The 25,892-nt window shown below is 35.8% G+C and overlaps 1 protein-coding gene across 3 annotated transcripts in view; it reads left to right on the top strand.

Annotated features, from left to right (window-relative positions):
• Positions 1-25,892, top strand: part of piezo1 (piezo-type mechanosensitive ion channel component 1) — a 92,564-nt gene that overhangs the window by 39,242 nt on the left and 27,430 nt on the right. For all 3 annotated transcript variants that reach the window (XM_059536940.1, XM_059536949.1, XM_059536933.1), the window contains exons 3-7: positions 11,375-11,497; positions 13,178-13,220; positions 13,984-14,137; positions 22,395-22,590; positions 23,375-23,588. In XM_059536940.1, the coding sequence (XP_059392923.1) occupies positions 11,375-11,497; positions 13,178-13,220; positions 13,984-14,137; positions 22,395-22,590; positions 23,375-23,588 (730 nt within the window). The remainder of the gene's footprint in view (positions 1-11,374; positions 11,498-13,177; positions 13,221-13,983; positions 14,138-22,394; positions 22,591-23,374; positions 23,589-25,892) is intronic.

The following is a 25,892-nucleotide window of genomic DNA, read 5'->3' as shown; positions in this document are numbered from 1 at the left end:
TGGAAACTAATCCCATATTTTCTAATTTTATTGGCAAGGGGCAACATGTATATTGAAAATATCAGAGGGCCTAGTACAGATCCTTGTGGCATTCCATACTTTACTGGATTTAATTTGAGATGATTCCCCATTTAAATAAACAAAGTGATAGCGATCTGAAAGGTAGGATCTAAACTAGGGGTGGCACGGTTTAACTTTTTCACGGTTCGGTTTGTTTCACGGTTTTAGAGTCACGGTTTTCGATACAGTTCGGTATGTGCTATGTTTATGGAAAACTATACTTTCTAATAAAAAAAGAAGAATATTCTTTCCAACTACAAGCAACAGCACAAATACAATAGAGTAAAGATACAAACAATAAACAGTGATTTTCAGTTTTTTTTAGGCAGGTCTAGCATAAGTTTTTAGGTACAGAAATTGAATAAAGTAATCAAATGTAAAACAGCATTGCATATTGGACTGTATAAATTTAAGATTATTCTTTATTAAAGTTATAAAAGCTTTTTAATCAAGAGCAGTGAGTGATTTCTTTGTTGTTGCTGTTCGGTTAATATAAACACTGTCACTTTAAGAGAATGCACTGATACAGCAGGCCTACGTTCAGCCGGCTATGTCTGCTGTAGGATACTTACCAAGACGGGCATTTTGACATAATTTTGTGTGAATTTGTCCATTTACACACAATACTTCAGAGAGGGCTTAATATTTGCACGCGATCTGAGGCGCGGGTTTGCGGGCTTCGGATGATCGCATGCACAAATCTTCTCATTGCAGGCGCAAGCTTGCATCCTTTGGCACTTAAATGTTTAAACTGACAAAGCTTAAATAAGTTTAGTTTAAATACATATTAACGTTTGCTGTTCAGGTTTCATATGTGAGCACGCACTATCAGCACCCGGATGATGACGGAATAAATGACTGCTCATATTCCAGCATAAGTCATTCACATTGAACAAGAGTGAATGTTTTTTTTCTCATCGCTATTGTTGTAATATCTGGGAATCCAGAATGCACATCCATCAACAGAAACATATATTAGTTGAACCCAGTTTGTTTTACATGCTGTTTATAGCAAACCATATTACAGATGCTTTGTCAGATTTAAGTTGAACCGCGGTCCCAGCGCGTGCCGAACCGTGTGTGGTGAACCGAACGGTACGGGTATTTTTCAGCGAACCGCGCCACCCCTAATCTAAACCATCTTAAAGCCTGCCCCTTGAATACCTGTATAGTTTTGTAATTGATCTAGGAGTATGTCATGATCCATGCTAAGAAGAGACCACTTTTTCTAAAATTTTAGACATAAACAGAAGATTTTAAATGGGTCGGTAATCTGACCGTTCACTAGTGTATTGTTGTGGTTTCTTAATAAGAGGCTTAATAACTGCCAGCTTGAATAGTTTTGGAATGTGACCTAGAGATTACGACAAATTAATAATATTGAGAAGCTGTACTTCTGCTACAGGTAACAACTCTTTCAGTAGTTTAGTGGGTACAGGATCTAATCAACATGTTGTTGGATTAGATGCAGTGAGATATATTTATTTAGATCTTCCTTAGTTTTAAAGCACTGCAGTTTTTCTTTGGGTGCAATGAATGAAGCTGAATAACAAAACGCTGTCAGTTCTACATTTGTCATAGTATTTCTGATGCTATCTATTTTATTAGTGAAGAAATTCATAAAGTTTAAAAAAGTTACTAAACTCTGAGGGAATATTTAGTTCGGGTGACGCCTGAATCTTTTGTTAATCCAGCCACCATGCTAAATAAAGACCTTAGATTGTTTTGGTTATTTTCTATGAGTTTGGGGATATGGTCATCCTTGTCAGTTTTATAGCCTGTCTGTAGCTGGATATACTGTTTTAATGCAGTTCAAAAAACATCCAAGTTAGTTTTTCTCCATTTGCATTCTAGATTACAAGTTTTTTTCTTGAGAGAATCGGTATTGCTGTAGTACCACATTGCAGTATGTTTTTCTCTAACCTATTTTTTATTTAATGGGGGCAACAGCTTCTAACGTTTTAGAGAAGATAGTGCCCATATTGTTAGGCATTTTGTCAAGTTCATGGGTATTTATGGGTACAAAGATCATTTGAGATACATCGGGCAGTTTATTTGTGAATCTGTCTTTGGTGGTTGGAACAATAGTTTTACCCGGACGATAACGCAAAAAGCCATATAGTTAATATCAGTAATTGGCAGCAAGATACAAGGTAGTGGTCAGTAGCATCATCACTTTGAGGTACTATATCTATATCATTAAGATCAATTCCATGCAATATAATTAAATCTAGTGTATGCTTAAAATGATGAGTCGGTCTGGTTATGTTTTGCTTGACTCCAAAAAGACTTCAAGTCTGTAAACTCAAGTCATAACGCATGATTTTTATTATCAACATGAATGTTAGTCTCCAACAATTGGTGCTTTATCAAAATTAACCAATAGGTCTGAGAGGAAATCTGTAAATTCTTTTAGGAAATCTTTATACGGCGCTGGCAGTCTATACACAGTAGCCAGAGCAAGAGATAGGAGAGATTTCTTTTGAATGTCTGTTAGGGGTGCACCGAAATTTCAGACGCCGAAAATTTTCGGCCGAAATGGCATTATCGGTTTCGGGCCGATATAAAAAAAAAACAGCCGACAACGTAAACCGAAAATGAATGTCACCCGCCCCTCCCATCCATGAGCAAGCGCTTAGGTTTCACTCACGGTCGAGCTGTTATCACGCGTCTGCCTATCAAAGATTAAGCATGTCAAAGGGCTGTCACAATCAAAAAAAGCTTGTCACAAAAGCTGCACAATCGATCGGACCAACCAACACAAGTTTCGAAAACGAAAACAGGGAATCGATTTTAACGGCCTTCTCTCGGAGCGCGTCCAGCTCGTCACTATACGCTCGCAGCGAACGCGCGTCACACAGCAACTGCAGGTTCTGACACACACACACACACACAGAGCCTATTAGTGCATAATATCAATGTAGCCTTCAGTAATGTTTTTCATTGATGTTATGGCAGTCCACATTGCTGACTTGTGCGCGTCTCAAGCACCCTCTTTACGTTCGCCCTAATGCCTGTTTAGTTGTCGGTGGACTTGCCTATATTTGGCGTTGAAAAACGGATCAACGCCAAATATAGGCAATTTACTAACGATTCATTGAACACTTTGCCTATGTCTCAAAAATCGAACAGGATTTTTTTTTCACAAAAGTGACAGCCCTTTACGAGAGGACACCAAAGTTGCAATATGTAACATTTGTTCTGCAAAAATCTCCAAAATTGTGGATTTTTTTGCACAATTTTTAAAAAACTATTTTATTTGATGGAACATAAAACTTGAAGAATAATTATTATTTATTTATATTGTAAAAAATATTTTATGTTTTGTTATGTAACTGTTAATAAAAGTTTGATTATTATATTGTGATTTTTCAATTCAGATCCATTAAATCCAAGCAATATATATATACGTTTTTAAAAGAAGCCATTTTCGGCTTCAGTTTCGGTTTTCGGCCAAGTGCATCCTAAATTTTCGGTTTCGGTTTCAGCGCAGAATTTTCATTTCGGTGCATCACTAATATCTGTCAGTGTAACATTAAGCAGAAGTATTTATAATGAGTTAAACTGGTATCCTGTTTTCTGAGTAACAATGAGAATATCACTATATATTTTTGCAACACCGCCACCAAGACCAGTCTGACAGGGCTCATGTTTATAACAGTAGCTTGGTGGAGTAGCTTCATTTAGACCAGTATAGTCATTTGTTTTGAGCCAGGTTTCAGTCTAGCAGAGTACATCACAACTATTCTCTGTGATCATTTCATTTACAAAAACTGCTTTGGGTTAGGGCTGTGCAATTAATCGCATGAAATTGTCATGCGTATCTCGTCTGTAAAGTCGGTTCCGTGATTAGTAGTAAATCTCCATCATCTGCTTTCAAATGGAGTGGCATTTACTACACAGAGCCGTAGTTCACTGACAAAAAGGCAGTATCGTGTTCATTATTACATATTGAATCAACTGTGATAATGAACGCGATATTGCATAGCTTGACAGTAGGGCTGTCACTTTTGTGAAAAAATCATTTTCGATTTTTAAGACATAAAGTGTTCATTGAATCGACATGTCTAAAAAAAAAAAGACGTTTCCTTTTTCAACGTCAAATAACGGACGAACGAAGGTGGGGGTATTACTGCCAATTTTCCATCACAAAAGCCGGTCACTGTCAGCTTGCAATGGTCCTTTTCATAACTCAGAATCTCCTGTAATTAGATGCGCGAATGAGGCGAATTCGCGTCTACCGCGCCGCGAGACCCCCAGACGCACATAAACGCGTCTTTACATTGACTTAACATTTAATTCATTCGCGGCAGGCACTCTATTCGTGTTTGGTGTGAACGCAGCATAAGAGGTCGCTTTTGACGTCACTGGGTCTTATAGGCACGTAAAATTGCTGGTATTTTCTGTCTAGCTTTTGCAAGATACTGCACTTTCGGATTTCTTTATTTTCTTTTTCTGCTTGTTTGTGAGTTTTGTTACATCTATATTTTTTTATTGTTTAATTATTTTAAAATTAATAGTGTACATATTTGGTTAAAATCGATTCTCTATTTTCATTTTCGAAACTTTTTTTGGTTGGTCCGATCGATTGTGCAATCGATTTTCGAACTTGTCAGTGAACTACTGCTCTGTGTATTAAATTTAGAAAAAAAGTCATGGATCATTCAGGAATTAACACACAGTATTAAGATTCAAGGGTATGTAGACTTTTTAACTGGGTCATTTTTATACATTCAGTCATTTTTTTTCTTGTGAAGTATATATAAATGTCTGTTACATAAAAGCTTATTCAGGACAGTACTAAATAAAAAATATAACGCAAGTTACATGATCCCTCTTATTTGGTTAAAATTAACATATTGGCATATTCTGCAAAGGGCTATGTACACTTAGCACAACTGTATGTATATACTGTATGTATATATATATATATATTATTATATATATTATTACACTCTTTATATCACAGTCCTGCAAAGGTCAAAGTAAATTTATTCACAATTGCTATTTGCGGCAAAATATGAGGCCAGTTGCGTTTTAGATCAGAGATACAATTGTGAGTGTGTGCGACCTGGACGTATCAGTGAATGGTGGGTTCTTTTCATAAATAAAATAATCCTGTCTGAAAAACTACATAGTAGAAGTAGAAATGTGCCTATTGCTTCACCCTATTTTACCTCCATGAAAGGTGTGGAATTCCTTCAGCTTCAAGGTTTGCTTTCCACTGTCTGGACATTAGTGCAATCAGTGCTCTCAGGGGAGGCTTGCAGCAAGCTCTGGGAAGATGTGACTCAAATGACGGTCATCTGCAGGAATAAGCTGGCACTGAAAGAATTCCCGCTCAGAAAATCCCTGCAACTGCCAGCCACAGCAAAACAAAACCTGACGTTGAACAGTATTAATGGTTTTAATGAAAACCATCTTGCTTTTTATTTTCTACTGTGGATTAGCTGCACATTCTGTGGCTGGGAAATCCGGGGAAGGCCAAGCCAGTTGTTAACAATCAGAGGCTTAGGAGAAGAAGATGGCTGTAGGGAAATGTACATCACCACTATGAAATGTTAATCTTAGGTCAATTTCACATCTGTAGTCACGGTTTCCTTAAAGGGGTCATAGGATGCTATATGCACTTTTACAAGTTGTTTGAATGAAAATGTGTTTTGGCAGTGTGTATACACAACCACCCCATAATGATAAAAATCTACCCAGTGTTTTTTTTTTTTAATCTACTAAAATTGTTACCCCTTTCTCAAATAGAGCCAATCTCAGATGTCTGTCTATGTGATGTCTGCCCCTCCTGCAATAGCTTGATTTACAGTAGCCGGAGCAGATGTAGACAAGAATGACTCCTAAGCGATTGAGGTTTTCTGTTGTTGGATGTTATAATGAACATAGCAGTCATCATTACTCCTGACATCTGAGCCACTGAAGACACAGTGGATTACATTTGTTTTTGAAGGAAATGTGCCTTCGATCTACCTAAATTAAATTCTTCAATTTAATTTAGGTTTATTTGTATAGCACTCTTTACAATACAAATCGTTGCAAAGAAACAGAAAATTACGTTTCTAAAATATTTAGAAGTAGCTTATAAGTGGTGACTGTTAGTTAATGTACATATGGCAGAAATCTATGGAAAAATCAAAGACGTAATCAAACAGACGATGAACACTATTAACAGCAATTATCATATGATCAAACTTATAGCAAAATTTGTTAGTTCTGTATGTTGTTTCAGGGTTAGCATCATCTGAGGTCCTCTGAGGGGTCAGCATCATCTCTTCTCAGGCGTTCTGGATTTAGACTGAAGTGTAAATCCTAGTTACCGTCGGATGTCAATCCCGTGTCAAAAACAGAGAAACAAATACAGACCTAACTAGCATAGCTGCTGTTCCCCTCAAACCACGGACTTGGCAACACTGTAGCGTGCTGACTTGATGTTTCCTCCGGACACAGCTTAGATGTGTTCCACTTGAATGACGTTGTTACCTTTGACCTTCTTCTAGAAAGAAAGTCTTTGGAGATGTTAAAGAGTGACCAAATATTTTGTCTCAGACAGCACACCCACGGACTGCTATCATGCTATCTAATGCATATTGCATGCACAATTAGTAAGAGCATTCTTAAAACTCAAAGGTCCAATATGATGGTTGACTTAACACAAATCTTGAGGTGTAAAGGCATGTGAACACCTTAAGAAGGTTACTTTCTTGGAAAAAGGTCATAAACAGTTTGAGGTCAACATGAAACATTAATCCCAACCCATTTTGTTTTTTTAATTTGTATTTCTGAGGCAAACAGGATATCAATGAGAAATAAAGTTTGAAGTCCATCCTGGGAATCCAATTGGGTTTAATTATTTAATTTTTGGCAATTATTTGAATTGGCCTGCACAATGAATATGTGTTGAAGCAAATAGGATCATTTTGGATAATGGTTTTTTTTTTTTTTTTTTTGACATTTAGCAAAACTTATTGATTCACTTAAATTATTGTTAGCCATTCTATGCAATTTATATAGTCTATATAATTAATTCCTTGTTGGGTATCATAATTCTTGCTCTAGATAGATTTATTTTTATCCAACATTAAATATATTATGTTGGTCCTTGATCTTTTTTTCATGGAAGATTAAAGTAGTTTAATTATTAATGTCCTTGTTGTTCTACATTTTCCAAACAAGTGCACACTGGTATGTGGGGGCGATTAGACTTTCCGCATGCTTTCCCACTGCTGTATGTGGGATAGGAAAGTTCCGGAAAGCAGCAGCCCTCTCTGGGTTGTGTCTGCCACGTGCCCCCTGCTGCCAGGGTCAGAACCCCGGGTTCTAGTCTCACCAGTTACTTCAGAGACTTATTTAAGCTGCACTCTTTGTACCAGCATTCACTTCCTTAACCACAGGAAGCTTGTGATACTCTTGGGAAGAGTAGTTTATCATTGTCAAGCATTATTTGTGTTCAAGTAATGTGGTTCCATTAACTTGTATATAACATTTGAGGAAATATAAACTTAATCTGATTAACAAATGACACCATTGTGTGATAAATGATGCTTTAGATAAACATAAACTTTCTCTTACTAGTATATGTATTTTTGGTCATAATGTGCACTGTGAACTTAGAGCTTTATCTGCCTGCTGTATGAAGAGAGTAAGTCTGAATGCTTACAAAAGTGATAGCATACTTCTCCCCAACAAGCCACACAATCTGGGATATAATTCAAGTTTAAACTTAAAAAAAAAATTGAATTAGTCTTGTTTAAATACTAGGATTTAACAAGAATAAACATTCATGTCGATGCGACACAAAGCCACCCAAGGCCTCCAGATTAAGCCTTTTAAAATGCACGGCTAAAAGGATCATATTTTCCTTATAATATATCGAGCAAGCATCAATATATTTATCAAGTATTATTACTGATTGCATGCACTAAAATTATTTAAATGGAAATTTATTTAATTCTAATTTACTGGTGAAATCAGGCATTATGGGGACTAGCAAAAATATGTGCTCCAATATATATATACAATATTATATGCAATATTACATATACTTGTTTAATAGCATTATTAAACATTTATAGAAACTTTACATTCATCCTGTGTGCTATACATGTTCATATAAACAAGATTTTGGATCACTTGCGTAGCCATGTCTCTCTTGTGTGTTTTGGAAGTAAACAATTTGACACAAGTGTAGGATGTGAATAAATGATTGTGAACGATCACTTGAAAATATTAAATATTGTATTAATTGAATATTGTATTATATTAATGGGCCTCATCTCAGAACCTTTCTTTCTTTTGGATGTCCTGGTGCCCTATATGGTCGGCCATTCCTTCTCATTTTACAACATAATTCTCTGCAAAACAGTGGCAGGACACTTGAACACATATTTATTAATTAGTTTGGACTCTGAATTATGGATTCGTATTAGCTAATATTGCATTTCTCCCTCTCAGGTTAACATTTTTGTTTCTGAAAAATGTACAGAAATAAGACAAAAATGCAAGCTTGTTATTATTATTTTGATTAAAGGATAACTGGACTTGCTTATATAAAGTTTAGGTTCCTGTCTTATAACTGTCCTATCGCAATAAAGCAAAAATGGCAAAAAATAAATAAATACTAATAATACTAATAATATAAAGTTTGGTTTGTTGGTGCATTGGGGTGGATTGCTTTCTAAACACAACTGAACCACTCCAGAGTTTTTGTAATCAGGCCTGAGATCATCTCATTCAGCCAATCTTGGAACGATTATTTTAGTGCTGATCCACTATCCCTAAACAATCAGAACACATCCCGTTTCTGAAACAAATGCTCCAGATGAGCCAAGTGTGAAAAAGCCCTAAGATTGGCAGACCAGTTTGAAAGGGTTTTTATTTAACATTGAGAATACTAAAAATCAAATTGTCTCTGGTTAAATTGTGTATTTGATTGTAGGGATAAGCCAAAATAAACAGTGTGTATAACTACAGGATGACCTTTAAAATTGGGTAAAAAATATCCCACAGCTGATGTGTAAAATCTCTTGCTTGGTTTGGTAAGGCTGGCTGTAATTCTTTCCATAGTCACTCAGTAACTCTACACCATTTTTGGGGTCTATGGAGCTGTGTCAAGTGCTCCAGAGCCCTGATTTTTGTTAAAACAATCATGGCTACACGTGTCCAAACACAAGACATCACAGTCATCTAGTTCTGCAGAAATTCTCATAATGGCCCCACAGATTTCACACTTTTGCTTTAGTGTGTCGCAGGTTAGAGGTAAATAGTGGTGCTGCTATCTGTGGCAGGCGCTGAAGTAGCCTTTCATTGAATCTCACTGGAAACAAACCAGAGAAAATGCCAAGACAAACTGGAAATACAAATAAAGCTTTGCAAAGGCCTCTGTGTGTGTCCAGAGTGTTCATTCTTACCCAGGTGTCCTCATTCACCTCGTCCAGCCAGAATACTTCTGCTGCGATTCTATCCATTTTCACATACACACTGGAAATTGAAGTACAGTTTGTATTAAGCAGAATAACTTGAATTCCCCAAGCAGTGGGGGGAGCATCTGCTGTCTGTCCGATAAAACCTTTATTTTACAGGTTACATTATGCAGCGGTGTATTTCCATCAGTGTGTTACAGTAAAGTATAACCACAGACCTCAGGTGGTACACATTTCAGGCTGTAATTGTCGACTGTGCAGCTTTGTTTTTTTCTTCCTATAAGAGTGCTTACTAAGGCACTATTACTATTCATGCTTATGGTTCGTGAAAAACCCTAACCCTAAGTCTTACATTTTAGTTTGGCCGTTTGTTGTTAAGGATATGAATGAAATTATATGGCTAGTGGAGAGCTGTGCTTGTAGCTTTCTAAACATTTAGAACTTTTTTTGCATGTCGGATAACAAAAAGTTTTACAGTTTAGTTTTATAGTTACAGTTCTCATTTTCACTTAGTTTAATTTCTGATCACTTAGCGTTAACTACAAGCTACTTGCAGAGGAACATTGTTTTGGTAATTACTATGGAGTGCAGAACTGTGGAAGATTGTGCTTTTCTGAAGTGATTGACAGCTTAAAAGGGGGGAGTCTTTGCTTGGTTTTTTGTATGTAATTTATTCACAGGTTAGATAAAAGTTCTAGGAACGCTAATATTGTTATGGGAGTCATTTCTGAAATGAATATGTCAAAATACTGTATATGTGAGGACTAAGTATTGTAGTAATAGATCTGCAAACTAACAGATCTGCCACAGCATATGTTTAGTAGTATCTACAGTTAGATACTTGCTTGGGGAAAAAAATAAGAAATAAAGAAGGAAATGTTTGGACATGTTTGTTCAGTAAGCCGCAAAATTTGAGGTATCATTCATGTTAGTGGCACAAAAGGTGTCGAATAAGTTACGTGCCAATGTTAGATGTGTGCTTTAGTACAGTATGAGCAATAACAATAGTGACGCCTTAGCAAGCAGCAATAATTGAACCTAATCATACTCCCCTATAAAGCTTCTTTATTGATTAATTTCTTCTATTTATGTTTTTAAATCGATGTGCTCTGTGAAAAAGAAGTCTTTATGTTCCCACAATTCTCCACACTGTAGATGCATTCTCAACTGAAGGCTTGAGTTCAGCCCAAATGGGTTAGAAAACCAGTCCTTGCCTATATTGCTACAAAGTCAAAACTCTGTTTAAAACAAAAATAAAAGCTCTACTTGAACAGTGACCAACTGTATCTCCAGAGGACATCCCAATGATCTTTACCCATTTATGCTTTAGCAGAATTTTTTTTTAGCTACAAAAATTGAGTATTTTGACAGTCCTGCCATGATTAGAATAGCTGGGTCTGCTATTGCATTTTCCTAATTCTCGCAAAATTTAAACGCTCACACATGTGCTCATTTTGCTCCTATAATGCTGAGTTGTTGGAAAAACATTGTTAGAAATCCCATCTTTGGGTGGCTGCAATGTAAATGTTGCAATTAAGTCTTACGAGAGTTTCTACAAAAGCCTGTAAAGCTATTGTTATGACAACCAATGAGTAGTTGACACATTGACTTTTTAATCATGATTTTTTCAGTTTTATTAAAATGACGTTTTAATGAAGTTAAAACGTAAATAAACAGTAAATCACTGGTTTATTTTGAGGTAAAACTGGATACATTTTGAACGCAAATTGTATAGGTTTGTTGTAACATTGACCATCATATAAATTGTCCAAGAAATAAACTAATTATCAACCTTCATTAACAAAGATTAATTAATGTTTTTTTTTTTTATATATATGATTTGTGCCAACTTTCAACTTTCTCGTGTTTTCTACTCCATTCCACAGGACACACTGGACGTTACATCAAGGCCCTTTTCAGCACCAGTCTGATTTTCCTCTTGGCACATGTCATCTTTCAGATCTGCCTGCATACCGTCCCCAGCCTTGATAATGCTCTGGGACACAACTGTAAGTCTGACTTGTTTCAAGTGCATGTACAATCATAGAGTGCGTTCTTCTCCATTAAGTATCATTAAGCAGCATTTACAAAGAGGATGCATTCTGTCATAAAAAAACTAAGAAAAAAAGAGAAAAACACAGTGTTGTCAAGTTGTTTTAAAAGTAAATGGTTAGTAGTTGGTCCAGGCAGGCTGGTCAGTAGGTAGCTGACCAGCTAACATGTTCAAAAACACTGAACAACATTTTTATCACTGAAGCTGTCTACACTGTGAAATGAATCTCTTACTTGTTGCTTATGATGAGAGAATGAGCGGAATTCAGTCAGCGAACACCTGCGCACTCAAAACTGAGTTTCAACGATGACTCATCTGAACGCCTCTGATTGGCCAATGCATTTCTAAGCTCAACAGAATCGCATGTGATTGGTTATAATGCACAACACTGTAAAAACGCCTAATGAAATATGGTGCAACATAAGCAGTTCTTAATTTAATGGCACAATCGACACTCTAATCATTTACATTTTGTTAAGAACAGATGTAATAGATTTAATTTGTTTGCACAGGAGCATTTTCGTCCAGTTTAGTGGCATTTTTGCCCCAACACGCTGATGCCAGGGGAAGGCTAAAACTAACCCAGCCTTACACATGCTCTGCCTATGCTGAACAAGCTATAGTTGTTAAATCATAAGTGCCATAAATGATTCTCATGTCTTTAAAAAATTTGTCTGTGAAATGTACAGGACAAATGTTGTCCCACCAGTTCTTGTATTCACACATTTCACAGATGCCTTGTTTTGGCGCAGGAAGCAGCATTTTTACTGCTTGATAAATATAAGCAATATGGCAAAAAGCTTTGTGTGCTAATCGTCTCCTAATTAGGACCCGAAATCAGTAATTATTATGTCTGCTTTTTAAAACAGAAAATTAATTATAAAAAATATTCAATATATTGGATTCAATAATCTTCTTGTTTCAGTAAGTTGATCAAATTTATCAACTTGGCTTCTAGTTAAGAAGCCAGCTATTTTGCAAACACAGCTACCAGATTAAACTGAATTTTCCAGTAAGGCATTCACAGGTGATTTTTGTCAAGCAGGATGTGTTCCTGGATTTAGATCTTTTGGTGATTCCAAAACACCTGTCTGGTCAGCCAACTGTAAACCTTTTCGCTATTACTAACAGTAAAGTACTTAAATCAGATGAAAGAGATCTGTTGAAACTTAAATCAAAATCTGAAAGTTCCACTTATCTGATAGGAATGTCATTCGTTGTTCAACTTGCCAAAATCACAAATGACATGATATATAGCAGCCTTATGTCTCACACGGGATTAAGTAATTAAGTACTGTAATCCATTTGAAAAGCCTCAGTTATTAGCTGCTCTTATTTGAGGTTTGGACGTTATGTTTGTCTTCCCTTCCCAAATTGTCCAGAAAGACCAATGAATGATGAATCATTTCTGAGACCTTGTATCTTTAAGGAGTCGCCAGGCTGACTGCAAAGACTTCAAGGGCTTGTAGCCCTTGGCTGACTCTGCCAAAGGAGAGTTCAGTGGCTCATGGAAATGTTTCGTTAGCTTTGCAAAGGCACTTGCGGTTGGCTCGTCTTTATGTCCTACTTGACAATGTCCAGTAGTGTGATTCATTTTATCCTCAGTATAAAAACCACTCTCTTGCTCTCTCTGTAGGCAGCACATGGGAGACTCTATCAAGACATGTCGGAGTGTCCAGGTATGCAGAGAATGCAGAGAATGAGAGCATGTATACGTGAGGCATCATGTTGACCTATTTGAAACTGATCAGAGCTAGATCAGAAAGTTCAAACCAATGTGGAAACAGTATGGCCATTTAAGACAGTTGTCTTATTACTAAACCAATATGTAACATATTTTGTTTATTTCATGCAGCCATGTTATCGATTTTAGCCATATTGCAAAAATTCCATGAACTTGTGATACCCAATATTTATGAATGTATATATTTTTTTCAAAGCAGTCTTACAGAAAACACATGATTTTATGGCTTTTTGCAAGGCTCATAGTCAGGGCGATATCATAGTTAAGTTTGTTTTTTTTACTTCAGTAAAACAGTGAGTGCATGGACATGTATGAACGCATATACAAAAAAAAAATGAAGCAGTTGAGATATGCTATTTTTTATTTAATTTAAGCTATTTTTATTTTATTTTATTATTTTATTTTTAGATTAAAGGCTACATTTTTGAGCCCTATTCTGTACCATATTCATTTTATTTTGATTTATTGTTTATATCAATTTTTTATTTATTTTGATATTTCTTTTTTGGAAATTTAATATATTGTATTTATGTATTTTATTGCATTTGTATTGTATTACTTTGTATTTTATTTTTAGATAAAAGGCTACATTTTCAAGCTCTGTTTTCTTTAGACTGCAGACTGCATTGTCTGGTCTGTATAACACCGTATTGCTCAGATATATCATTTAACTACTGAGTTTGCGGTCGCTCCTGCAGGCTTCCTCTGGAAGATCCTTGGAGCATGGTGTGGATCCTGACACCAGATCTTGGGATCTTCATCATCACTCTAATAACCCTGATACTGTGTAACCGTCTGTTGAAGAAGAGAGAGGAGGGATCCATGCCTCAAATGTCTACACTTCTCCAGGAGGTGAGCTGGGCATAGACCAGGCCTACTGATAATCTATTGTTATGTTTGAGCAGCTTATTATGAGACACTGGTGAGTAATGCTTGTTTAGTCTGAGCCTCACACAGCCCACCCATGGGCTGCTTCAGTTGCTAGTGCTGATGTAATTCACAGACTGCTGTTTCACTGGCTGATTGCTATATAAGTTTCTGTGAGTCAGGGATTTTATCATTCTTCTGGGAGTTAAATATTTGTTTGCATGCATCCCAACTGATACAATGAGCGCTTTAGAGGCAAAACCTTTTTTTTTAATTTTTGAAAAGGTTCACAAAAGATCTTATGATACAGTGGTCCCAAAAATGTTTGGACACATAAACCATAATATTGCACAAATAGCAATGAGGTTTCAAATTGCTGCTTTTCTTTCTTTTTTTTTATTAATTTACATTTTTTTTTAGATTTCATTAACTGAAGCTTTGGCAAGCAAATTAGATATCCTTAGGATCAACTGCATGTTCTGCCTTATTGCTGAGTCTTACATCCATAAAATATTCTGTACTTAGTAGTTTTAGATGAAGGTAAATTATGACCACAAAGTATACATGCACCATGCTACCATATTATTGTGGTATCATCGATTTGAGAACTACCTGTCTATTTAGGTCATGTAAAATTGTGGTTGCTCATTTTGTAAGTTGGTCAGATGGTACCTTCCTGTCTAAGTGTATGTTATATCATCCAGACATTACATAAAAATGCCTCGCAAGACTAATGTTGCCAAGCCCAAAGTGCCACAGAGGTATATCTTAGGTATATATGTGGTCACTTATTTTGACTGTGTGTACACAAAAGTTCATGGCCCAAAAAGTTTTGTTTTGGATTGAAAATTAATGAAATTAACAATGTAATGTGTGTGTTTGTGCCTGTATGTGTGAACTAGGGACATTTTTGCTCCCCATGAGGAAAACAGTTTATAAAAATTAGTATTATTATTTTACTCATAACTTTTCTTTGTGGGTTTTGTTTAGGGGATCGAATATATACTGTAGATTTATACATAGTATAAAAATCATTATGTCTATGGAATATCCCTGAAAAACATTCAAACTAATTCTCTTTCTCTGTGTGTGTGTTTGCGTGCGTGTGTGTTTGCGTGCGTGTGTGTTTGCGTGTGTGTGTGTGTGTGTGTGTGTGTGTGTGTGTGTGTGTGTGTGTGTGTGTGTGTGTGTGTGTGAAACAGTATGGCAAAATCATTATTTTAAAAATATGCTGTCAGAACCTGTAGCCCTGACCACAAGGTCACATGGCAAATACAATCAAAGCATTTTTGTTTTGCATGGTATTATGATGGTGAATGCTCACAAACATAGCAACAAGAGTTAAAAAGAACAAAAAGATCAAATTGAATTGAAACATTACCCAGCATCACTATGACTATTGCTTATATAGTCTTACTGATTGAATCAGAGCTATTAATTTGGAAGTGATCAGGTTGATTCAAGAGATTGGCAAAGGGATATTTTTATTTTTCTTTCTTTCTTTTCTTTCTTTCTTTCTTTCTTTCTTTCTTTCCTTTTTTTCTGAATAACATAATATCATAGAAACTTGAAGATGTGCTCGTTTGACTTTGTAAGCAGCACATAAAAACCTTGGCAGCCACATATAAACATCCTTGTAGTGGCTTTTGCACAGGAAACATCACATACATTTTATTCAGACAATCTCGTTTGGAAATCTCGTTTGTACTATAGGCTAGGCTTATTTGCTAATTGATGTGAATGCAGCTTCCTAGTAGTGTAAATGGTGCTTCAACATTTTTAGGGATGTTCAGAAAATATGTTTAGTTGCTGGTTTCAGAAAGAATACAACTATTAGAAGATACAGCACTTCTAACTCAAACCAGCCTGAAGAAACTTTTTTAGTTGAAAGCTTGCACTTCAATGCTTGACACATATCGAAGTAGAAAATAGTAACAATAAAACATACTTTTAACCATTACATTTTCTCATGTCATAAAATGTTTATTTCTTTTGCAATATTTTCCATATAGTGAAAGTTTTTACTTGTTGATCTCCACCCTGTGATTTTTGCTCTTGCATTTTTTTTCCATTTGACTCTTTGCACCATTCCAGCACTGTACAGCAGCCTAGAGTCTGACAACTTCCTGCTGCTGTTGCCAAGGCAACAACTTCAACAAACACTGGCTGGCTGGCACGCTGTGTGTCAGCATAGAAAATAGGATCTTTATAAGATCAATTAGCGATAGAAGCCCAAAGTGCTAAACCAGGCATGCGTGTCTGTTTTACTGGAATCTTACAATAGAAACCATTTCAACATTATATATAATGCTTATATAAATATTATTTCCAGATACCTCCAAAGCTGACCTCTATTTGACACTTTCCTACCCTCAGGTGCAAAAGAATGAGTAAAATGCAGCAGTTGGACTGTTAAAGCTTGATAAAGCATGCTTTGTCAGTGCTAACTTTAAAAAAAGATAACTATAGTTAAGCTGCCTTTCTTAAAAAAAAAAAAAAGGGTGTACAAGTTACAAACCAAAGTAGAAAAAAATTAAAGGCAGCAATAGATTTTCAATTGTATAAATTTTTCTGGACAAAATGTGTGGTGTTTGTTAGCTCAGAACATTTTACCCAATGACCAGGCCTTAGCAAACATCATTAAAATGTTTTATAATTTATCTAAGACTATTATTGAATCTGTTTATTATAGATTATTGTTAAAAAAACTTTCTAAACAGTTCTTTGAAATGTGCCACCTAAGTGAGTGAATTGATAATGAATCAGTATTGAACAATGTTTAAGTCCTTGACTTTGTTTTATTTTGGATTTTTTAAATAGTTTTGCTTACTATTACCAGTCTGATTTCCAAAAGATTTCTGCAACAGTGTAAAAACTGCTTAATGCCGAAATTTCGGAACTGTAGCATTATAACCAACTAGCAACCACCTGCCTTGTAAACTATAGGAACAACATAGTTAGAAAACTTTCCAAAGCACTGGCCTGCAGTGAGGGACTGAGTGAATGGACCTTGTTTTGGCCATGGTACTTGGAGTCTAATGCCAATTCGATCAGATGAAATGCGTTTATACATGTCCCTGCACTCACTCACTGCACAAATCTACAACAAAGACAATGTCAGTACACCAGTTTCCAGACTATATTACAGCAAATGCAGTATAGTTGTTTTTATGTCACTTTTGATGCAAACACTAACAAACAAATTGTCAGTGAAAGCACAACCTTGAATAAAATGGAAGTATTAATTTGCTTTATTACGGTTCGATTTAAACTATGTAACATTGTGATTGGTGGGTGGTAAATTGGCAGTTTTGAATGTTATGAAACCTAAAAATATAGATCTTAAATACACTCTAAACATTCAGGTACACCATATGTGCATGTAGTGAAAAGCTCTGAAAAAAAAGGGGAAAATAAACTGAAGGAAAAAACTACTAAGAATACAACAGGCATTTTCATAATGTCAAACACCACACAACTTCTGGCATTTTTCCATCAGGAAACATTGTTTTATTTACAGCTTCCCAGGCTGCTACAATGAGCACACCAGAGGCCAAGCTAGTCACTAACAAAGTATACAAGATTTATGGCATTGAAGATTTTTTGATATTTTAAAAAGATAGCCAAGGTACAAAGCTAATTAATTTAGTTGGTCTGCTGGTTTTGTTGGTCTTCCGGCATGGTTTTTAGTTGGAATTATTGCTGTCAATTGATTAAAGTGCCCCTATTGTGAAATTTTCAGGTTCCTAATATTGTTTTGGGAGTCTCCTACAATAGGATTATATGCATGCAAGTTCAAAAATGCTTTTTTTTTTTTTTTTTTTTTTTTTTTTTTAAATGCACGCAATAACTTTATTTATCATGCACTTTCAGCTTTACAACTTTGCAGATCATTTACATTCACATACAGCTACATTACACACTGCATGAAAGGCAATATTGGAAATGGCATGATAAGGGCACTTTAAAATAAATTCTTCTGTTCAGTCTGTTGTTCAGGTGCTGGTCTGGTGTTGCAGATTTCATTCTGAGAATATATAGCCAGTTCACTAAGATTTAGATTGGCCTGAAGATTTGTTACATGGATCCATCCAGAGGGCAGCTGATGCCTTATTGTTGCTCTATGTTAAGTGTTGGAGAGGGTGTTAAAAGAGTCACATGAGGCTGTGGAATGAGGGAGGACCTGGACAATGCTGAACACTGATAATGCGCTGAGCTGAAAAGCCTTGAAAAGACTAGAAGAATCCAACCTTCCTGTGTCTTTGAAGAAGTCTAACATTGGTTTTACATTATATTCAGGGTCAAAAGATCAGCATAAGGAGCAAATGGATTAAGGAGAACAAAGTTAGTCCTGCACAGTGAGACTTTTGACATGTCATAACGTCTGGTCCTCAGTGATTATGGTCGGTCTTGTGGCCAGACTTGTAATCTCACCCACGGAAAGTCTGACCAATATGGCAAGGTCAAATCTGATTGGCTGATTTCATGCAACTTTCAAACTCTTGCCACTTCAATATCCATTAGAACAGTCTGGTTGAGGCTCTGGAAAGCCTAAAGAGTTATTGAATTCTAAAATGAATTTTTGTATGTTGGATATCCCCATTTAAAAACTGTTTCAAAAGTTATAAAGTTTCCTTCATAGTAAGAACATCAACTGTAGAATGCTGAGGGGATAATTTAATTTTGTAAGCCAATCCTGAAGTTAAAATCACCCTAGTTTATAGGATTTGTCCATTTACTTTTATATTATTGCAGAGAATAGGCCTTACAACAGTTGGTTGATTCTTGCAAGTATTGTTAGATATTCTTAAAGGAAAACACCACCGTTTTTCCATATTCCACTGTTCTTCCCTTAACTTAGACGAGTTGATACGTACCTCTCCCGTCTCAGTGCGTGCACTCAATCCCTGTAGTGTGTGGGGCCATTATGATAGCTTTTAGCTTAGCACCATTAATTTCTTAGGATCCAAACAAAGATGAATTTAGAAGCTACCAAACACTTCCATGTTTTCCCTATTTAAAGACTGTTGCATGAGTAGTTACATGAGTAAGTATGGTGACACAAAATAAACTGGTGATTTCCTAAGCGGATAAAAATGATGACTATAATGTATGTTCGTGGCCTAATGGTTAGAGAGTCGGACTCGCAATCCAAGGGTTGTGAGTTCGAGTCTTGGGCCGGCAGGAATTGTATGTGGGGGGAGTGCATGTACAGTTCTCTCTCCACCTTCAATACCACGACTTAGGTGCCCTTGAGCGAGGCACTGAACCCCCAACTGCTCCCCGGACGCCGCAGCATAAATGGCTGCCCACTGCTCCGGGTGTGTGTTCACAGTGTGTGTGTGTGTTCACTGCTGTGTGTGTGCACTTTGGATTTGTGCAGAGCACAAATTCCGAGTATGGGTCAACATACTTGGCTGTATGTCATGTCATGTCACTTTCACTTTTCACTTTCATGTCGGAAGAGCCCTGTCCCTCTAACTTCTGTCAATACAACCAATGTGGAGTATATCAGGAGTTATGATATTAATGCACCGAGGTCGAAGTGCTGCGAAGTGCTCTTCTGCCATACATTATCGTTATAATTTTTTAACTGCTTAGTAAATCACCACATTTTATTTTGTGTCACCATACTTACTTGTGTAACTACTCATGTAAGTGTCTTTCAAATAGGGAACACATGGAAGTATTTGGTGGCTTCTAAATTCATCCCTGTTTGGATCCTAAGGAATGAATAGTGTTAAGCTAAAAGCTAGCATAGTGGCGCCGCACACTACAGCGATTGAGTGCACGCACTGAGACGGGAGAGGTACGTATCAACTCGTCTTTAACGTGAACACAACTTTTCAAACAAAACTTTTCATGATATCTGTCCACACTTGACAACCGAAAACGCGTTCCTTGACAATTCTTAATGAGCATGATGTTATTGTGGTTATGACATGGTCATCAAGGATATAATGCAGAGCTAACACATTTTTCAAGACACAAGATTTTAAAAATCACAGTCGGTGTCCTACTGATGCATTTTATGCCAGAGAATAAAATGTTAAAACATCCAGACTTTTGACATCCTAACCCTAACCCAAACCAAAAGCTCACTGAAATGGAAGTGATAACCTGTTTCTGGGTTTCAGGACTCATTACCACAGTACAGTACTCTGTAATGATGTCTATGTTAGCATCCATGCCAATAGACAATAATGTTATATACACTAATTATTATAACTAGTTAATTATTGGCTGCCAAAGTTATTATTGTTCAACAGCTAAAAAAAAAAAGAAAAAAAAGAATTGCTTTTTTTATCACTCTAACACATAAGTAGCTTTCTTTGCGTTGTTGTAAGATTGAGTTTTATTTTAGAAACTTATTCTAGCAGAGGTGTATGTGCCAGCAATAACAGGTGGATGTTTAAAAATGTATCTCTTATATGTGAAAGAATCCAAAGTTTTAAATGATTACTGATATTGCACCAGAACACCAGTTTGAAAGACGTTTTTTTTTTTTTAAGCTAAAGTTATGCAAACAAAGGGATCAAGGTTTGACTGGTTAATGTGGTTCAGTTAATTTGGGCATATATAAACACTGTGATTGGGCTTAGAGTGGCATAATCGGTTTGAGATGAAATCTGACTGAAATCAAACACTGGATTAGTTCGGATGTGGCGAGAAAGCAGTTTGACCCAAAGATCTAAGCTGTATTCTTATTCATAATGGTAAATGTCTTTTAATTGCCCTTCTCCAAAACAGATGCATTAAAGATGCTGTATATGTTCACACACATAGTTGGCGATATACAGTCAAACCAAAATTTATTCAGACCTCTTTATTAATTCAAACACCATTTCTCACATTAGCACAGTTTATTCGCTATAGTTTAGAAAATGGTCATGAAATATGACAAATTCATCTTGATAATGTAAGATAACTTTGATATAAAGGTGTTTGATGAATTAGGTTGAATAGCAGTCAGCTGTTAAATTTAAGTAAACAATTAATACCAACTTAGGTCAACCAATTACCAAGCTATGCTTAATTTTGTTCAGTCTGTGGTGTAAAAAGGTCACATTAGCAATTAAAGAAACACACTTAAGCAAAACATGGTCAGGTCAAAGTGTCTGGATAATTTTTCTCCCAAATTATTAGCAGTTTTACTAATAGTCCACTATTTTTGGGTATAATATGTCAAAGTTTACTTTATTTTGCTATCCTCACTTGCATAAATTAACTATTGATTGTCTTTTTTCTCTACTGTGACGTCTATCCAAGTGAAACAGCATTTGAAATAAGAGGGCGGAACTTGATTTCGTCCTTTGATTGGATTGGATCGATCCGATTTTTGGAAGTTGGGGCATTGCTAACAAAATGGAGGCAGATCTGAATGCCAGTTTGCAGTTAGTTGTGAGGGGATTTCTCCACTGGATTCGCCGGCGACACCCTAGCATGAAGAAATTTTTTATTTATTGAGGAAGATGACGACAAGGACAATCAATGGCAAAAAACATGCCTAACAGCGCGCGTGAGAGAGAGAGAGAGAGAGAGACTATATATAATCTCTCAGATAAATTATTTATAATAAACACTGCAGTATTCCATTTAAAAATAAGAATTTTACATTTTGATTTCATGGTCACTTTAATAGCTAACAGAAACTGTTTGGTTGCCAACATTCCTCAAAATATCTTCTTTTGTGTTCAGTTCTAAAAATACCCTTGGCCTCTTCAGGTATTATAGACCTCTTTGACTATACCAGGTTTTTGGTTTAAACAGTGTTTCAGCTTTTGCCCAAAAACACTTCATGATGCAAACATGCCTGTCTGGCTCTACAGGCCTGGCCAGATATGATTGCTAAGACCCTGAGGAGCCAAGAGTAACACACTCTAACATGTGCATACAAGTACATGCCTGTAAAAACATTGATGTTTTGTTCACATTTATCACTTTCTAAACGCATATCTCAGTTTCTGTCTCTTACTGTATCTATTTCTCAGTTTCTCTCAGACAGTACATATGTTTTTACAGTGCTTTTAAACATTCTCAGTCTTGTTTTTTAAGTTCATCAATATCTTTTCAACGTCTTTTCAGTAGAACTTTGGTCATTTTAAAAGATTAATGAACACCGTTAGAAATAGAAATACATGTATATGAATTTAGTTTAAAAACGTAATTCTTATGTGGCCTATTTTTTTTTCATCCCAGCATCAATCAAGTATTTTTAATGTCTCTGTTCTTTTCTTTTTAGGAGGATGAAAGGGAAGATGATGATGATGTAGAAGGAGAAGATGAGGGAATGTTATCATGTAGTGAGACAGAAGATGAGGAGAGTCCTTACTCAAGAAGCAGGGCGGCACAGTTAGCTGCCCGCCTGCGTGCCACAGCACAGCGCTTCCTCAGGAACATGGGCCGCATCCTGGCTGTCACACTACTAGCACTAGCTGGTGAGAGAATCATCAGGCTTAGCATAATAGTTGGACATTGCAAGTAATAAATAATGAGAGAATAAATGGAAGACTCAAAATCAAACATATAAATTGTGTCCATATGTGAACAATAGTTATGAGAGCAAGAACATGTATTAGTCTTAAACCTGATATACAGGTTTTCTATAAAATCTATTCTAAATAGTATATTTGATTTAGGAATTATATGCATCTTAACATACAATAAGATGTGCAGAATTATATATATTGGCCAGAAACATACTCTATGCAAGTAAAAAAAAAAAAGAAGCAGTTTGCAAGTGCAGAGTCTCATTACACTGTTGCCTTCAAATGTGCGTGCCAGTAAACTTGATGTGTTATTATTCAGGCAGCTATCTATAAACACATTGACAGATTAGCATGCTCAACTGTTGCTTCGCCATTACACAACTTGACTTAAAAGAGAAAACTAACCATAGCTGCTTACTCATTACTCCATGCCATTTCATAGTCTAAACAGTGTGTTTACACACAACATTTCAACGAAAAGTGCACTTCAAAAAGAATTGTAAAATGTTCAACTATTGTGGCTTTCCTTATAACATGTCATTTGGGGCACAAGTTATGTTTAGTAAAACTCTGCTAATGCATCTCTTGTGGCAAAAGAACTAGTTTTATATTCTGAATTGGGTTCTGATGCATTTCAGCTTTCGAAGATAGAAGCACTTGTGTAGAGAATGTTTCAGGTCTAATATTAAAGTGTATGTGAATTGGATTTGAATTCATCTCTTTCTCTTTCCAGGAATCACTTTACCCTCTGCGTTCTCTGCCTTCTACTTCCTTCTCTTTATTGGACTGTGCACGTGGTGGGCTTGCCACTTTCCCATCAGCCATCTTGGATTTAATGCATTGTGCGTGATGGTGGCTTTCTTCACAGGGGGAGACCTGGTGTGTCTTTACCTGTATCAGAGCTCATTTGCACAAGACATGTTCTCCCCAGCGGGCCTGTGGGCCAGGTATAGTTGTCCATTACTCTCAATTCCCTTCACATTCACTGTACTGTATGTTCAGTACATCTGTAACATTGTGGCATCATTTTCACTGTCCTGTTTTTGTAAAATCGCTCTGATTTGTTGAAGTAGTGTGTGTGCCTAGTTCAACATCCTTATTTTTCCTGGAACAACATTCCTGTAAACCAAAGAGGCTGGTTACCTTGATTTTTAGAAGTAGGACAACATTTGCACCATTTCCTGGATCAACATCTTTTGTTGGTTCTAGGGCAACATCACTATCAAACAGTATGGTTTGAGTTAGGGTAAAGCATAAGGCTGGGATTGGAGCCATCAAGTTAATGGTTTGGGTTGAGGTTAAGATATTGTTTTCTTCACAGGAATTTTGTTTCAGGACCAACAAAAGAATGTTGATCCAGGAGCATGTTCTACCAGTTACAGTGACCATTATTGGTTGGATTGTGGCGGTATTATGATACAGTGATGGCATTCACTTTTAATACCTTGGTACTTTGACTTTGTATCATGATAATCTAAAATGGCCACATTCGTATAACATTGGAATTGCATTGCTCTCCAGTTTACTTCAAGCTATATGGAAAGATGAGAGAGGTATCCCCAATAAGAATATTAACGTCTTTATATATACGTTTAACATGTACAGAATGATGATGCATCAACCAGTGTGCTATTGACAGAAAATATAGAAACATCTTTTCAATTTAGTGATCGTAGCACAAAATGCAAAATTTATCTTTGGCAAAAAGCCCCTTTGGGTAAACCTTTACACAACATATAAAGGATTGCTATATATAATTCTAGTATTTGTATAGTTTTTAACGTGTCATCAATGTTAAGTACTAAATGAGTTAGATCAATATATTAAAATTGTGTTTTGACAATTGTTAAACAACCGTTCTATGACTTTTACACAGGCATATGAATATGTATATATGAAACTGACCATATTTTAATTGAACACATCATAGTATAATAACAGTATAAATTAAAATTGAAGGATTTGTATCTTATTTCTTATTATGATGTTGAAATAGGTTGACAAACATAATACACTACCATTCAAAAGTTTGGGGTAATAAAAAAAAAAAAAAAAAAAAAATAATAATAATAAAAAAAAAAAATATATATATATATATATATACATATACTGTAAATGGTGGGTATATATTAATTTTTTTAATCTAGATTAATCTCACTGTGATCTTGAAATTAGATTAAAATGGCTCATTCGAATTCTGCCGAAGGCTTTCAAAATATGTGTGTTACCCAAATAAAATTGACAAACAGTAAGTCTTTGAGAAGGGGTTTATCAAGCCAGGTGGTGCATTAGAAAAGGGGCTCATCTCCTGTTTCCAAAATGCATCACAAAGTGCTTGAAAAGCTGTAAACTAATTCCACATTGCACAAGGTGCAAACAACCTTACGCCTGTCTTCAATGTAAAAATGAAATATACAATCAAACCTACATTTATTCACTAAAAAGTGTAATATAATTTCATTCAATTTCAAAATAAATTGAATAAATTCAGAATTATTGAATAATAAGCCAATGAATTATATTAAGTATTACATTAAAAAAAATGTAATCATGCCAACAAGGTACATCTGTCAAGTGTTATTTCAGTATCATTGACTTATAATTTATCAGTTTTATTTAAATTAATGGTAACACTTTAGTATAGGGTCCAATTCACACTGATAACTAGTTGCTTATTAGCATGTCTATTATTAACATGTTGGCTGTTTATTAGTGCTTATAAAGTACATATAATGCATGACATCCATAATCCTACCCAATTCCCTAAACTTAACAACTACCTTATAAACTATAAATAAGCATCAAATAAGGAGTTAATTGAGGCAAAAGTTATAGTTAATGGTTAGTTAATAGTGTGAATTGGACCCTAAAATAAAGTGTGACCAAATTAATGTTTTATTTATTTATCAGTGATCTTAAAGTTACTGCTCATATATAAATAGCATTACTTGCATTCCAAATAGGATTTCAAGTTTTTTATCTTAATCTACTGTTGTTTGTCCATATATTTTTAAATGAGCAGTCTGGCCTGTTGAGGTTCTGTGTTCTTGTTTGTTCAGAATCATTACATGAGGCTTGTGTTAAGGCGCAGGGCATGATGTAAATGTGAGAGTTATTGCTGAACTAAAATAGAGCCTCAGGCTGGGGAGGTGAAGGTGGTGTGTCCTGCCAGCCTTGCATAACCCACTGAGAAGCAACACTGAGACCTAAGCCTTAGATATCTGGAGAATGACACCGACACTTACTGCCCG

This window comes from Carassius carassius, chromosome 3 (genome assembly GCF_963082965.1).
Source record: "Carassius carassius chromosome 3, fCarCar2.1, whole genome shotgun sequence".
NCBI lineage: Eukaryota > Metazoa > Chordata > Actinopteri > Cypriniformes > Cyprinidae > Carassius > Carassius carassius.
Note: the sequence above shows the minus strand (reverse complement) of the source record. Positions and strands in the feature narration are given on the sequence as shown.